Below are 17,235 nucleotides of genomic sequence, written 5' to 3'. Positions count from 1 at the left end.
TGTTTTCAATGAGGGTAGGCCTACTGTTCTCGAAAACTGTAAAAGAACACAAATAAGTTTTAGCCTACAGTTGACAATAACAGCACAAGTTTATCACAGTACTCACAAATGTTTGAAATTTCACAGTTTATCACTGTACAAACAACTATTGATACAAATAATGAAAGATTATGTAGAAGTGACACAAACAATAAAATATGTGAATTTAGAATTTCAAATCAGTACACAAATCTGGCACACATGATCTCATACAAAGGAAAATTCCAAAGTTGGTTTTACATGTAAATAAAAAGGCAAATTGCATGAATTTTTTACTTACAGTTAACTGATTCTGTGACAACTTATACACAGACGTGCCAGAGGTGAACACTTGGGTGTCATTTTACCTCAGTCAAAATTATGAAAATGTGCAGAACCAACAAAGCACACCTTTTGCCTGGAGCAGCTAGTAGTGCAAAATGCTGGTTAACTTACGGTATACGCTGGTTTGTAGCAGCGAAGAAAAAAAAAATGATATTACAGGAAGTTCATGACATAAATTTCCCTTTAAATTTATTGAAAAATAAATGTCACTGTGGCAAAGTGTCCATCATACATTGTTCATTACACAAGAACAATTTATGTTACTAACGTTTCTTTGAATGACAATAATGGAACTTCCTTAATGGAGCAATAGGTAAAATAAGGGTAAGTCAACCTCTGACCTATAGTGGACCGATGACTGAGACATGTAACAGGAAATAGTATTCACCCAAGCTTTCAAGCTCTTGCTCTTTTCCTGGCAAAAGTACGGAATTTCACACACACAACAACACACATGCCCAAAAGTACACTGATACTTGTCGATACTTGGTTATTGAAGGCAGTTGCTTGAGCTGACAGAAGAGGGGAGAGGGTAGGGAAGGCCATAAGAAGGGGTAGTGAGAAAGATGCAGGTGTTTGCAGAGATGACTTCATGGCCATGCAGCAAGACAAAAGGAGTTCAGAGGGTGGAGTGAAAAAAGTTAAAGAAAGAGGAAGAGGGAGAAAGGGGTGGGGAGGTGAAGAAAGTGAAAGTGTACTCCTTTCATCTTGTTGTTCAACTGCAGACTTATCTGTGCAAAGACCTGCCTTTTTCCCAATACCCTTTCTTTTGTCCTCCCCCCCCCCTCCCCCCACCATCAACTTAGGCAATTGCTGTCAGTAATCGAAAATCAATCCTCAGTCTCACCGTGACCATGGGAGTGCACATTTGTCTGTCTGTGTGGTTGTATGTGTGTATGTGTGAATGTGTGTACTGTTGCTAGAGAAAGAGCAAAATCTCAAAAGCCAGTGTGAATGCTGTTTCCTGTTACATGTGTCTATACTGCTCATATCAGTCTGCTATAGGTAGGTGGTTACCTCACTGTAAAAATCATAATATAATAAATAAATTTGTATGCAGATGCTCCATATTAAATAAAAAAAAGTGGTTACATGTGTGAATGGGTGTACTTTTGATTGAGAAAGATGTGTGTCTATGCTCCATGCATCAGTCTGCTATGGTTGAGTAGTAATCTTTCCCTTATTTTAAGTAATGTTCCTATGGTGACTATCACTCTAGAAATTATAAATCATAATTTAATTAATAAATTTGTAGACACCTGCTGCATATTAAAAAAATAAAAAAATATATTTTACTGCTTCATCATCTATTTTGTAACAAATTTAATGAATACACTTCCCAAAAATTAAAGTAGGATGGAAGTAAAGAAAAAGAGGAAAGAAAATTGAAATTTGTATATGATCTGGATCAAAACATGCCCCACAGTGTGAAAGCCTGGAGCTTTACGCACTATGCTGCCATGCTTTTTCTATATTCAGTGTTATTTCAGTGAGTTTTAAACTGATGTCATCCAACTTCTGAGGATGCTGTCTCCTGAACAAAGTCCCACCAGGCAAATGATTTTGGAGTGAAGAAACCTAGCACCTTAAAACTCATCGTCATTCAGTTTGACCACTGTGCCCTTCCCTTGTCAGAGCTTTTTTGTTAGCTTTGAAATCGAATTGGGGGAGACATTAGCTGTGAAGTTCTTACAAAATTGTTATTCCTTTGTACTGTCCATAATGTCACAGAATTTTCTGCCCAAAACCACATTTATCCATATCTTTAATAGTGTATGTATTGTGTGCACTTTCCTGTTTTTCTTTTAAATACCGAAACATGGCTGTACTGAGTCATGTGACCTAGTTAGTTCCTGCAGCTGCTGGCTCTAGGCTTTGCTTTGCTGCAATATGCTTTTTATGGCATAATAACAAAATTACTCAAATTTAATTTTTATGTTTATAAATAAGATGGTGTAACATTATTTGTAATTGAAGTACTGTAGTGAATTACGTAAACAAAACATCTTAATTTCTTTGTTTCTTCCATCTCTAATGATCTCGTTGTGAATGAGATGTTAGACTCTCATCTTCCTGCTTGCCTTCCTTCCTTTCTTCTTTTTTCCTTTTTACTTCTATAACTTTACCCTCCTCTACTGCACCTATCACAGGTAGAGTGTTGTAAACTTTGGTTGCTCGATATTCTAAAAGCCAGTTACACAGCAGCTGCCATCCTGCATCATCTTGAACCCTTTGTCATAGTTCTTGTTTCATCACTGGGATCTGTTTCTCCTGTATTTTCCATCTATTTATTTTCACATTTAATTCTCCTGTCAACACAAACATCACTTACATTTCTTTTTAACCTTCTGTCCTTCCCTCCCAACCTTACAAATTTGAGTCCTTTTTGTATATAATATTTAGATTATCAGTTCGTTTGAAATTAATTCCATTGCTGGTTTTTCATATTCGTTTCCTCTTTCATGACCAGTGTCATATCATTCTCATGAGAGTCACTAATTATTATACACCCCCCAGTTCAGAAGACTCACCTTCATCCTATCAAAACTCTAGTCCCATACACTCTTCCAAAACTCCTGCCTGCCACTTTGTATCCCTCCTAATGGAATTACCATAAAATTTGGGAATGAAAAGTTGTAATAAAATGTAAGTAATTCAGGAATAAATATAACAATTCACTGAATATTAGAAATATTGAGTCGTCTAGAGAACTGAAAACTTTGGTGGACAAGTTCTTTTTTTAAGTTAGCATACACACACAAGCATGTTTATGTACACAAGCACAGGTGTCTTTGCCCCCCCCTCCCCCCCCCCCCCCCCACACACACACACACAACTTCTTAACCATCTAAATACACTGTCAGCTGGTAAAATGTTGCTCTCTCTCTCTCTCTCTCTCTCTCTCTCTCTCTCTCTCTCTCTCTCTGTGTGTGTGTGTGTGTGTGTGTGTGTGTGTGTGTGTGTGTGTACTGTAGCTTGAAAAGGATTCATCTGATAGATAGCAGAGTTTTCAGTCATATTTGTGTGTGTATCAAAAATTCAGTGCCTTTACTATTCAGTGAGTTGTCACTTTACTGTAAAAGTGTACAGTTTACCATAAAAATTTGTAGTCACTGGATGCTACCCATTCTTTAACAAAGATTTTGACTTTTTTGATTCCATCAGTCCATATCCCTAACTACTCTAGTATTATATAATGACACAATTTTTTGTCCAGGTCTTATTTAACTCCTTATTTCTTTAGCAGAATTCTTTCCCCATGGTATTAAGTTCGTGCATCACATCTCTGAGAGAGAGAGAGCGATCCTTGTTCTCCAGCAGCTGAAATAATATTCTTAATGCCATATGAAGGAACACTATGAGCGTAGTTATTTCTTACTCTTCCCTGAGGGGACAACTATGCATAAAAAGATGCATCACTCTATCCATCATCCGACAATATCCTGATTTCTGTCTTACTGCTCTCTTCTGCCTCTCACATCCCCAGAAACTTTCTTCACCCTCCATAAGATGCATTATTACTAAAAAATGTCATCAGAATCTCTCTCAACACTGGTGTTGACATATGCCCAAAAGAACCTAATTACTGAAGAAGTCTGTCTCGAAAGGCCTCCTCTGGGCTAGACTTGTTAAGAATGTGCTTTCTGTTGTTCTTTGCCTTCAGTGCAAGTATTTCTTCATTATTATTCCTACAGAGCATAGCCAACCAATAACACACATTAAACAATATCTCAAACAGTTCTGACCTACCTCCATCACTGGTACTCCCCCCCCCTCCCCCCCTTCCACACACACACACACACACACACACACACACACACATGCACGCACGCACGCACATTGCACTTTTCATCTAGGAATTCCTCACCTCCAACCTGTTGTCACCCTCCTTTCTCATATCACTTCCTAGTGATCCCAAGATCACAGTCATTGAATTCACAGCAATCTTTTCACATACTGGACTTCACTACCATCACACCATCATTAACCATAGTGATTATGTGACCAGTGGTCTCCACTAGCTTTCCAGAAATCTCTGCTTACAAATATTACCATTGTGATCCTATCCTAAAAATTGAGCATAACTCTGTAGCTTCTCAGAATATTGTTTTCGTCCCCTGACCTTGTCTCCATCCTAACATCAGCAACACCTCTCCCACCCCATACAACAGCCATTTACCTGCTGCCCCAGCCCCAACTTCACTGTTTCCCTACTGATCCACATTATGTGTGTGTGGAAGACTACATCAGGTACCACTGTCATTACTGTTTTTTCTGTTCCATTCACAAATAGTATATGAGAAGAATATTTGTCAGTAAAATTCTAGGTGTGAACTTGGATTTCTACAATTTTCCCATGATGGTCACACCACAAAATGTATACAGGAGAAAATAATGTCACCTGACTGTTTCTGGAACATAACCCTCCTGGGGTTTTAAAGGATATCTCTTCATGATGTACAACACCTCACTTGAAGCATCATTAATGGGCTATGAGGAACAACTTTGTGTCAATCTAACACTTCACTAATTTCCATTATTAAACATGGCAAGTGATATTTAATGAGGATTTTATATTACTATCTCTGTCGTTTATGAATTACATTTCATTGTAGTTGTTCTAGCAAATCTCAGTCTGGTATTTGCTTTTTCTACAATAACGTAAGATGACTCTGTATCCATTCTTCAAAATATTTTGTGAGGTTGATACTGTTTTCTGTGCTTAATCAAGAAACATGTATCAAGAAGTGATTGGTCTTTCCATGTATTTATGATTTTTAAAGTGGGAATTTATGTGCCCATTCATTTATGTGCTGACTCCAACTACAAAATGCAAAACCAAAATTGTAAATATCTGCTGAAATACTTGAGAAAATGTTGTGGTTGGCAGGAGAGCCAACACCGTGTTACTAGAGGAAGCCGAAAGGCACGCGTTTTAGCTCATGCAGGCTGGCGTGAGGTCTGGAACAGGACAAGGAAATTAGAATTTAGAAAAACGGACGTAGCTGGTGGAATACTTAACTTTAATCCATTAATGATGAACGTCGGTCTTGACGGTACATGATTTATAATATCAATAGTATATGGTAATGGCGCCTTGCTAGGTCATAGCAGATGACGTAGCTGAAGGCTATCCTAACTATCGTCTTGGCAAATGAGAGCGTATTTTGTCAGTGAACCATCGCTAGCAAAGTCGGTTTTACAACTGGGGTGAGTGCTAGGAAGTCTCTCTAGACCTGACTTGTGGCGGCGCTCGGTCTGCAATCACTGATAGTGGAGACACGCGGGTCCAACGTATACTAACGGACCATGGCCGATTTAAAGGCTACCACCTAGCAAGTGTGGTGTCTGGCAGTGACACCACATTCCTCCCCCGCAAATCGGCGTACGGTTGTGGCATAAGGCTTCCGCCCGCCGTGGGGAGGACCCCATGTTGACGTATGCGATGAGGTGGGGAGCCTAACAACAGGCGAGGTTGTGCCACCCGCACCCTGCCATTCAGACCACGGGGAGCTAGGAAACGCCTGAAAACCTGCTCCAGGGTGCACGCTAACATGCGGTGTATGCGCCCGCAGAGAGACAGGAGGGGCCGAAGGGTCGACCTCCATCGGGCCGGGGCACCCGACGGGCGAAGACGACATACGGTGGAGCGGGCAAGAGTTCCATGGCGGAGGACAACTGGTCACGGGAAGCAATTGGCGGCGCGTGACCCAGGGAGGCGCCTGGCGGTTGCAGCGACACGTCCACTGCGGGCGTCGCCGGCGGGAGAAAAGGCGGTGGCGGCGCGTCGCCATGGGGCAAAATGGAAGGCAGAGTCGATAACACCTGGGGCCGAGGTGAGCCAGTAGATGGGTCCCCAGGGCGCCACTGGACGGCACCGTCGCTGAAAGCAGACGGGGAGTGGCAGATCCCGTGCGACGACAGAGGCGCAGCTGATTGAGATGCCAGCGCACCAAACCCAGATACATAGCGCGGCCGAGGCAGCGAAGAATGCGCCCTTCGAGCCAGCGCCGTGAACCTCAATAGTGGCGGTAGTAGACAACGCCGCCTGGGGCAAAAGCAGGTGTCTGCCGCTGCACAGGAACCTGATGCGGCAGATGTAGCAAAGACATCAAGGTCCGATGAGGGCGACTGTGGAGCAACTCAGCCAGCGAGCAACCATCTCGGGGCTGAGAGCGATACGAGGACAAAAAGAGCAATAATGCGTCCTCCCGAGAATGTGACTCTTTCAACTTCAACATCTGTGACTTGAAAGTCCTGACCAATCGTTCAGCGGCACCGTTTGACTGTGGCGAAAACGGCGTGGACGTCAGATTTTGAATACCATTGGCCTTGCAGAATGACTGAAATTCTGCGGACATGAATTGTGTGCCATTGTCGGAAACAATAGTCTGTGGAAGACCTTCAATGCAAAAGATAGCAGATAACGCTTGGATGGTGGCAGATGACGTCATGGAAGACATCCGGACAACAAAAGGAAAATTACTGAATGAATCTACCACAACCAACCATTGAGCATTCCAGAATGGACCAGCAAAATCGATGTGTAAGTGTTGCCAAGGGGAAGTGGCTTTGGGCCATGCAAAGAATTTCCGCGGTGGTGCTGATTGTTGTTCGGCACATACCATGCAAGAAGAGCACATATTCGTAATCGCCGCATCGATTCCGAACCAAGTACATTGCTGACGAGCAAGTTGTTTCGTTCTCACTATACCCCAATGTCTTTGGTGGAGAAGCTGTAAGACAGAGGACTGTAACGAACGTGGGACCATGACCCTGGACTGATCATTATCTGAACACAACAGCAAAACACCACGTCGTTCAAAAAGTCTCTCCTGATGAGCAAAAAATCGGCGAACCAACGGATCCCCGATCTGTGACTTTGACAAGGGCCATTGTGTAGCAACAAAATGCAGAACGGTAACAAGGACAGGGTCGGCAGCTGTGGCTGCAGCTACACAACGAAAATCAATCGGAAACGATTCGACCACGTCATCGGTTTCCGAATCAATGAACATGCAAGCAAGTTCGGAGGAATCGAATGCTCTATCCTTAGCAACAGGCAAACGGGACAACGCATCGGCATTTCCATGCTTAGCAGTGGACCGATACAAGATATCGTAGCGGTACTGCGAGAGGAAAATAGACCAGCGAATGAATTTCTGCGCTGTACGTGGAGGTACAGGTGTGGTCGGATGAAAAAGCGATGTCAAAGGTTTGTGGTCTGTGATGATGGTAAAGTGACGACCATGCAAGAAATCATGAAACTTTGTAACACCAAATACGAGAGCCAATGCTTCTTTCTCGACCTGTGAATAATTTCTTTGCGCAGACGAGAGCAATTTGGATGCAAAGGCAATAGGGCGATTGTGCGATCCATCTTTGTGTGCAAGCACAGCACCGATCCCGAAATCCGATGCATCCACCATCAACAAAAGGGGCTTCTGGGGATCGAATGGCATAAGACAAGTATTGGAAAGCAATGCCGATTTCAACCGGCGAAAGGCGCGTTCGCATGCCGTCGTCCAGACGAACGGAACACCTTTACGGCGTAAGCGATGAAGCGGAGCTGAAATGGAAGAGGCATGCGGCACATATCTGTGATAATAATTAATTTTTCCCATCACACTCTGTAGCTGCTTCAAATTCCGTGGCGAAGGCAAGTCTTGTATGGCACGGAGGTGCTCGGGGCTGGGATGTATGCCTTGGGCATTGAGGACATGTCCCAGGTAGGGCAAGTCACGAGCAAAAAACACACATTTGTCCTTCCACAAGCGAAGACCATTTTGTCGCAAGACCTGAAATAATGTTCTGAAATTGGCTAAATGTTCTTCTTCCGTCTTTCCGGAGATCACAATATCGTCCAGATAGTTTGCTGCAGTAGGGACCGACGCACAAACAGTTTGTAGATATTGCTGAAACAATGCAGGGGCGGATGCACACCCGAATGGCAGTCGTTTGAATCGATACAAACCAAGATGCGTGTTAACCACCAAAACGCACTGGGATTCTTCGTCCACCGGTATTTGCAAGTACGCATCTGCTAGGTCCAACTTAGAAAAATATTTACCCGGGCACAGTTTGTCAAAAAGATCTTCCGGGCGCGGTAAAGGAAAAGTTGCAATCACTAGTTGTGGATTCACTGTTGCCTTGAAGTCCACACAAAGTCTCAATTGTCCCGAAGGTTTTGGCAAAATTACTAAGGGTGATGCCCAGAGAGAAGCGTGCGCACGTTCATTTACACCTTGTGATTCCAAATCGTGTAATGTTTTTGCGACCTCATCACGCAAAGCGTGGGGAACATTGCACGCTCAGAAAAATTTCGGTTGCGCGTTTACTTTCAGTTCCAAATGTGCTTTATAGTTCTTAGCGCAACCAAGGCCCGGTGCAAAAATGTCTGCAAATTCTTCACATAGACAAGAAACACTGTCAGAAGGCACAGTCTGGTTCACTGATAGGACCTGATTTACTATAGACAAGTTAAACAACTGAAATAAATCGAAACCAAACAAGTTCACTACAGAAGAAGAACGAAGGACGTAAAATGACACAAGTTTTGTTTGTCCCTTGTTATGTTGCAAGAAGGCTGCACTGTCCTAACACAGGGATCGCTTGACCTGAATAGCTAGTTAACTTAACAGTTGCGGCATGCAACGGAGGTGTGCCCAGCAGTTTGTAAGTGTTTTGATTGATCAGTGAAACTGCAGCCCCGGTATCGAGCTGGAATGGTATCACTTTGCCGTTAATGTCCAAGTCCACAAAAAGTTTATTGCCCTGCTGACGACAAGAGAGACTGTCTGGTGCAACGTGAACTGACTCTGGTACAAAATCACTTGCGTCTTGACGGGAGTTCCGGCGATGTCGACGCACACTATTTGTGGGACGAACACAGTCACTGTTAGAGAGAGTGGCACTGGGCAGAGTGGAATGAACTATATGAATTTCCGTGGGCGAAGTTTTGTGACCTGAGTATCCTTGGTTCGATTCCGATTCCGGTGCGAAGCAAAGGGCCTGGAATGATTTTGAGTTTCCGATCTGAGCTTTTTCTGGCACACACTTTGAACATGTCCTTTTTTATTATAGTAAAAGCAAATAGCTTGGCGTGATGGGCAGTTCTCACGTGAATGTCTGGTAACACATCGCGGGCGCGAGGGCTGTTTACTGTTCCGTGCAGCTCGCCCGGCGGGCCGGTTAACCTGACACACGGGAGGCGAAGTTTCAAATGATTCCTGAGCAAAGTCATGTGTGTCCTGCCGATCCAATATGTCCATCACTTGTTGAAGGGAGGGATTGACTAGTTTCAAAATCTGTTCCCTTATACGAACATCAGAAACGTTCTGTGCAATTGCATCACGTACCATAGTATCTGAATAAGGGAGTCCACATTGACACTCAAAAGCACAATCCCTAGTAAGGCCTTGCAAGGTTGCAACCCACTCCCGATTAGTCTGACTGGCCGCACGTTTTGTACGAAAGAAGGTATACCGTTTGGCAACTACATTGACTGATTCTTTGAAATATGCATCTAATGCAGACAAAATTTCATCGTAGGACAGAGTTGCTACGTCGCGTCGGGGAAATAATTTGACTATCACACGGTACGTTTGTACGCCGACCGAAGACAACAAAAACGGCTGCCGCTCATTACCTTGAATTCTTTAGGCGGCGAGATGGAATCCAAATTGGCGTGACCACTCCGTCCAGCCTTCCAGTGCAGCATCAAAAGGACAAAAAGTTGGTGCAACTGCATGTTGTGGCTGCGTTAGCGGCGGCTGCCGCATCGTTTTGCATCGCACTTTGACCCTGGACGAGCTGTCCAAGGGCATCGAGTAAGGCCTGCGTGTGCTGATTCTGTAAGCGATAAAATTCAGACAGTACATCTGGAGATGATGGTGAAGCCATTACACAAGTAAATCAGGGCAGTATAGTTAAGAACGCAGTATTGCCTCGTCGCCAATGTTGTGGTTGGCAGGAGAGCCAACACCGTGTTACTAGAGGAAGCCAAAAGGCACGCGTTTTAGCTCACGCAGGCTGGCTTGAGGTCTGGAACAGGACAAGGAAATTAGAATTTAGAAAAACGGACATAGCTGGTGGAATACTTAACTTTAATCCATTAATGATGAACATCGGTCTTGACGGTACATTATTTGTAATATCAATAGTAACTGGTAATGGCGCCTTGCTAGGTCATAGCAAATGACGTAGCTGAAGGCTATGCTAACTATCATCTCGGCAAATGAGAGCATATTTTGTCAGTGAACGATCGCTAGCAAAGTCGGCTGTACAACTGGGTCGAGTGCTAGGAAGTCTCTCTAGACCTGACGTGTGGCGGCGCTCGGTCTTCAATCACTGATAGTGGCGACACGCGGGCCCGATGTATACTAATGGACCGTGGCTGATTTAAAGGCTACCACCTAGCAATTGTGGTGTCTGGCGGTGACACCACAGAAAATGTGCTTGATGACTCGCAGCATAAACATCCAGTATATATCATGAACAATAACAACACTGTTTCTCTCATTTGCTATAGTCTCAATTTATATCTTTATTCCGCACTGTTAAGAACATGTTGACCATTGTCTCAAACAAATTGTCCGCAATCACCCTTCTGAAAACTAAGACATTAATCACTTCCTGTACTGTCTTTCCAATTTTTTTGTCCCATTGCCACCAGATTCCTTGCTTGCCAGTGTAAATTCTATGTCCCTGTACAGCCATGCTCCCACTCCCGTGAAATTGCTACCGTGGGATATTATGTGGACCATTGTCCTCCAGGCACCAAAACTACCACCTCCCCCCTAATGCTTTTGAATTGCAACACATTGACTCATAAGCATGTCACCTTTGAAAGCCAAATCATCAAACAAATCCTTGGAGCAACGTTTGTTATCCTACCCAGATACCTACACTCATCGTCCAAAGCAGTGTTATTTGGTTTCATAAAGCTGCAGGAATTCAAATCTAACCAAACTTCGTCTTCTGCTCATATTTTGGCAGTAAATTGTTCAGCCATCTTTGGAGCTAGCTGTAAAGTCTGATGGTAAAATACTCCCATTTACCTTATATACTGGAGTGTGAGCCAATCTTGCATATGTACAGGGAAAATCATAGTGGAAGAAACGGCACGAGGGCTACACATATATGCTACAAAGGTACCCTCTGTGTAGGATGTTGTGTCACAAATTCTGGTCAATAGAGGGGCAGCACCATTCCTGTGACAGGTAACTATTCACAGTGTGGGATTCCACACTTTATTGTGGTTGAACCCATCATCACCATTAATTGAATCAACCATAAAATGATTTCCATTGACTTCCTTGAATCCCAGAAGATCCTTATGTGGATGATCCTTATCGATAACCTAGATGCGAGTCCTGTCCCGTAACATTTGTCTGCTACCCCTTATTGCATTCTGGTAACAGTTAAAGATATACTAGTATGGCAGCAGCTGCACCTTATTCTGATTGTGCTGCAATTACTATGCAACTTTCTATGTGGACTAACAGACTCTCTACCCACATGTATGAGCGTCACCCAGCCTTTAAACCACAAAATCAACCATCTAGTTTCTGAATCAGCTGAACACCATACCAACAATACCTTTAAGAGTTGCCACGGTATCCATGCTATTTGGATTCCTCCATCACCCCCTTCCTCACAAGTGAACACTTTGTACTCCCACTTCCCTGGAATCTCCCTCCCTCCCTCCCTCATCTCTCCTCGTCCCTCCCCCCCTCCCTCGTCTCTCCTCCTCCCTCCCCCTCCACTCTCATGTGAATAACCTTTACTTAAATCAACTGATAGTGAGTGGTTGTCTGTCCTTTCTTTTTTTCATAAATGTATGTATCACAGTTTCTGGAGCTGAAGTATAAGGAGTAATCAAAAAAGTTCCAGTTTGAGGGCATTGCTGTAGCATATGTGTGTGCGGTAAATGCAGAACTGTGAACTTTGGTGACATTATTACCAAATGTGCTCAAAACAGGACAAACATTTTGTTTTCTTGTTTGGGCTGCCAAAGAACAAACACCAGTAGATTTCCATCAGAGAATGAAGAATGCGTGTGGAACAGCATGTGTCGAAAACCACCATTGTGGAATGGTGTGCCAAGTTCTGTGCTGGTCGCGATTTGACAGAAAACACTCACCTGTCACAAATGTCGTAACGCAGAAGTTACACCAACGCAAGAGGGAGACACTTGTGTGCCGTCCTATAGTTCTGATCTTTACCCATGTGATTAGCATGCATTCAGGCCCCTAAAAATGACCTTGGTAGGTCAGTGATTCCTGACGGACGAGGATGTGCAGCAGGCTGTTACAGACTTCTACACGCAGCAAGACACGGTGTTTTACCGAATTGGTATCTTCAACAAGGTTTGTTGGTGGAATGTTCGCTTCAGTGTTCACAGTGATTGTGTCTGGTTGGTCATACGGATTCTGGACTGTAAGGCCTTCAAACAGAAATTTTTTGATTTCATCTTATAATTATGACATTCTTAAAACTTAAATTGCGGGCTTCTGTATCTTTAATTGTGGTTTCAGGTGTGGGAGTTTGAAACTTCGTATGTCGCTGATAGAAATATCTTCTGTAATTCTTTCAGATTCCTTGAACTTCAATTTACCTGAGTCATCATTTATGATATATGCATAGGATGAACACACAAGAGTTTGTTTCAGTAAATAGTACAGTCTTGCAGCACTGTGACTATATTCGCATGAGTTTCTCCAGATAAATTGTAGTTGTGAAAATAACAATCTGGAAATATGATATGTTAGCAGAATGATAACATTCATGACTAGATGTTCTTGTCTCACAGTGACATTTCTTGTTTGGTTGTTTGTATGGTGTAATTTTTTATGTACAGTTATTTTGGCATGGTAGCGTAAGTGGAAGTTTATATGTGCAATTCAGTGCTTTATTTAGGAACAGCATATTAAGCCATTAAAATATTATTATCCAGGGAAATTTTTTAGGAGGCAGGTGTCTTTAAATGTGGTGAGATGGTGGTAGTCTCTATGTATAAAGCATAAGAACACAGTACTTGTCTGTAATGGAAGTTGATTTTAGCTTTTTGACATAACAGGGCAATCTATGGATTAAAAATTTAATGAGAAATATGATATGTCAAAATACAGCTCTTCCTTTATTGTAAGAATGTGCTATTGTATCACTAAAATAACAGGTTCTGGAGTATGGTGTCCTGTGCAATCCACGCTGATCAATATCTGAAGACCATGTAAATTTTCTTTTATTTATGTAACTAAAACGGATTCTTTGTGGTTGCAAAATTTTCTTAAACAAATAATATAATTGGTCATAGTACTGACCGTTTTTCTTAGCAACAACTTTCAAGAAATATATGGTATTGATGAATAAATATATAAATCAACAAAAAAGCTTAAAAATTAATTAATAAGAGGCTGCAGTTGTATGGTTTAGATTTTAGGCATCAGTTTTTTTCATTTGTTCTCATAGCTATGCCACATTTAACAGTTTTCTTGTTTGAATGGCGAGTGTTAAATATTTGTTCAAATGTTCTGAATCTGTATTCAACTTGCATACATGTTTAAGGTTTTGTAAGTGATGCTGCTCTGCCCACTGATATGGATGAATGTGTAGTTGCTGGTACTGGTGGTGGTGGTGGTGGTGGTGGTGAAGATTCAGACTATTACACACCAGAAGACCCAGCAACAACAATACTCAGTCCTTTGCATTCAGAAAAGGTAAGCCATCTTATACATCTTATACAGAGCAACAGTGTTGCTAGAGTGGGAAAGGGGGCAGGGAGATAGAATGTAATTGGTTTCACAGTACAATGACTTGAATTTACAAATTTAGGTACATGAAATGTAAAACTGGTAACTGTGTAGTACTGTAACAATAATAATGTACCTTGCATAACTGCTAGTTGAGTCTGTATTTGCTCTTTTTATGTAATTTTTGTACACATGTATTTCTTTGGGGAATGTAGTAACGATACTTGGTGATTTTGAAAACAGCCTCTTAGACAGGGCTGGTTATCTTTCAGATTCACATAAAAATTTTGCTATCACTATTTAGAGGTATAACAGGTTTTGAGGACCATATAATAATTTGTTGTGCTTTTGTGTTTGTGGCTATACACATGGTTTGCCTACCCTGAAGTAGAAGTAACCTTCGTCAGTGATACATATCGCCTCTGTGGTTTACTGGTAGGGATGTAGCACTACTGATACAGACATTCTGGCTTACATTCCTGATAATCACCTTTTGCTTGTAGTGGAACAGAATACACTGAGCCTTGGGAGCCTAAATAAGAAGCTTAAACGACCTTTGTCTGTAGTGGAACAGAATACACTCTGTCTTAGAGCCCAAATGAGAAGCTTAAATAAGTAGCAATTATCTCATTGATCTAGCAGCTATTCACGGTAATTATTTATACAATCTTTTCAAGGTTACCTTATTATCAGTTTCTCTCTCTCTCTCTCTCTCTCTCTCTCTCTCTCTCTCTCTCTCTCTCTGTCTCTCTCACTCACTCACACACACACACACACACACACACACACACACACACACACCAACAAACGCATTGTAACATGCCTTTTGTACATGCATGATCTTAATCTTTCCCAGTGAATCAGTTATTTGTGTTGCTTGGAGGTGTCCAGCCAGATGACTGCACTCAGTTAGACAGCTGAAATGCAAGTTCATTAGTTACACTGAAGGCAATGCCTCTTTGTTTAAATGCTCTTATCCACTGCTCAGTGGTAATCCTAACAAGAATCAGCACATGAGCAGGCACTGCCGTTATACGTGCCCACTGTGCTGGTACATCTGTTGTGCAAGAGAGAGAGAGAGAGAGAGAGAGAGAGAGAGTGTGTGTGTGTGTGTGTGTGTGTGTGTGTGTGTGTGTGTAGGTGTGAGCGCGTTCATACACACACACACACACACACACACACACACACACACACACACACACAGAGTAACTGAGTACTTTGAATACCGGCAATTAACTGAAATACAATTTTGATGTCAAATAATTCCACACACTTTCACCAGCTTGTAGTCATTTACAAATTTTATCTTTAAAATGCTATTACCCAACTTCACATCAAAGTGTGAGTGAGTTATTTATTTATAGGTGCTCCTTTCCAATTACTGTCATTTGTTTATACTTGGACCTTTCCAGTTAGTATCATTTCTTTGCTGTAACTGTTTATGTCAGGCCTTACCCCTCATCATTATGTGAGAAACTTATTTCAGTAAAGGCACTCCACACTGCTAGTAACAGTTGCTCATTGTTTCTGAGAGCAAGTGAAAATATTTTTCTCGTGGATGTGAAGCCTTGCTGACTGTGATTACAAAGTTTAGTTTAAATGATTGTGGGCAGAATACTACTATCTGAAGTAAATTGTAACTTATTAAAAATAAATGAGTTAGCTATACTGTAAAGAGACCTTTCACAAGTGGATTTTTTTCTTCGTAGATGTGTTTACATGCCATTCACGAAACTTGATTATCGTTTAATTAAACTGAAGTTAGATTTCATATCTGGCACAACATAGTTAAGGCTAACCCTGTGTCCTAACAGTGTATATTTGGAATGTTTTAAATTATTTCAAGAGAAGTATCAGATCACTGTTATGCAATTGTACATTGTTAAGTGGATGACAATCTAACTATAGACCCACGTTTTGTGTATAACTCATGATCCTACCAGAATGTCGTTGGTGCTCTGCAGCTTGGAGAAAAAGTACAAAAATGTCATATTACTAATTATATAGTTGACATAAGCTGCTTTTTGGTGGTAGTTTTTCATTGGCAGTATCTTGTGTATACTACTATTTTGTGTATGCCAAAGATGATGTGTCATCGTAAGCATATAATAATATGATTAAAGCAAGCGTATTCATGCAATCAGTACAAGGAATTTTTATGAGAATATGTAGTTGTCATTGGCAATTGTTGTACATCAGTTGCCATTGGCAACTACATATCCTCATAAAAATGTTTTCTTGATTGCAGGCCTGTTAAAAAAATTCTGGAACTTTGTCCACAAATTTTTGCTGCACATAACTTTTACTGATTGTGCATGGTCTCCTTTGAAAAACACCCATCCGCAATTGATACATCACTCCCAACACCATTTTCACTTCCAGAAGCAGTCTTGGTATGGCTCTTGCTGGATCGCGTGAAATGCTGTCTGTGAATTTTCTTTTATCTGATCTATTGTTGCAAATCTTTGTCCTTTCAACAGAATTTTCAAAGAGTATGAAGGGTGAGGTAGCACAATGATTTTGTTTTTTGTGCGGTCATCACACACCAACAGGGATGAATGTATGGGTGCGTCCTGAATTGTCTCGCAATGTTTGTGGCCGTTTCCTTCTCGCCTTTTCGCACAGGCGTCACAACACTTTGCATTAGTACCATTGCTTAACAGTTTGTGCCTGTGGCACAATTCATAATGATCTAGTCCTTCAAAGTCAAAGAAAAAAATCATCACAGCTTTAACATTTTACCTGATCTGACAATCTTTTTTTGGTCTTGGAGAGCCCTTCCTGATCCATTGTGAAGATTGAACCTCAGTCTCAACATCATAACCATAGGCTTATGTCTCATCACCAGTTATGATTCTCTTATGGAACATCTCACTCTCATCTGCATGATCCAAAAGTCCTTTACAGATTGTGAGGCAAAGGTCTTTTTGGTCTTGGCTCATGAGCTATGGGACAAACTTGGCATGCACAATTTCCTTGAAATTGCTGACATGAGCGTCATCAGTAGACGTCAAAGGGCATCCTGAGCAATGATCATCTTTAACTTCTGACTGGCCATTCTTAAACAATGTGAACCACTCATGACACTGAATACAGCTTAAGCGTTTATCACTGTAGG

The 17,235-nt window shown here is 41.8% G+C and overlaps 1 protein-coding gene across 4 annotated transcripts in view; it reads left to right on the top strand.

Annotated features, from left to right (window-relative positions):
• LOC126173769 (probable E3 ubiquitin-protein ligase MGRN1) overlaps positions 1-17,235 on the top strand; it is a 190,727-nt gene that overhangs the window by 103,371 nt on the left and 70,121 nt on the right. For 3 of the 4 annotated variants that reach the window (XM_049920982.1, XM_049920983.1, XM_049920984.1), the window contains exon 12: positions 13,933-14,084. The exons of the other annotated variant lie outside the window; for it this stretch is intronic. In XM_049920982.1, coding sequence (XP_049776939.1) covers positions 13,933-14,084 — 152 coding nt within the window. The remainder of the gene's footprint in view (positions 1-13,932; positions 14,085-17,235) is intronic. 4 annotated transcript variants of the gene reach the window in all.

The sequence above is a fragment of the Schistocerca cancellata genome, chromosome 1 (genome assembly GCF_023864275.1).
Source record: "Schistocerca cancellata isolate TAMUIC-IGC-003103 chromosome 1, iqSchCanc2.1, whole genome shotgun sequence".
In the NCBI taxonomy this organism is placed as follows: domain Eukaryota; kingdom Metazoa; phylum Arthropoda; class Insecta; order Orthoptera; family Acrididae; genus Schistocerca; species Schistocerca cancellata.
This window is presented reverse-complemented; position numbering and strand designations above follow the sequence as displayed.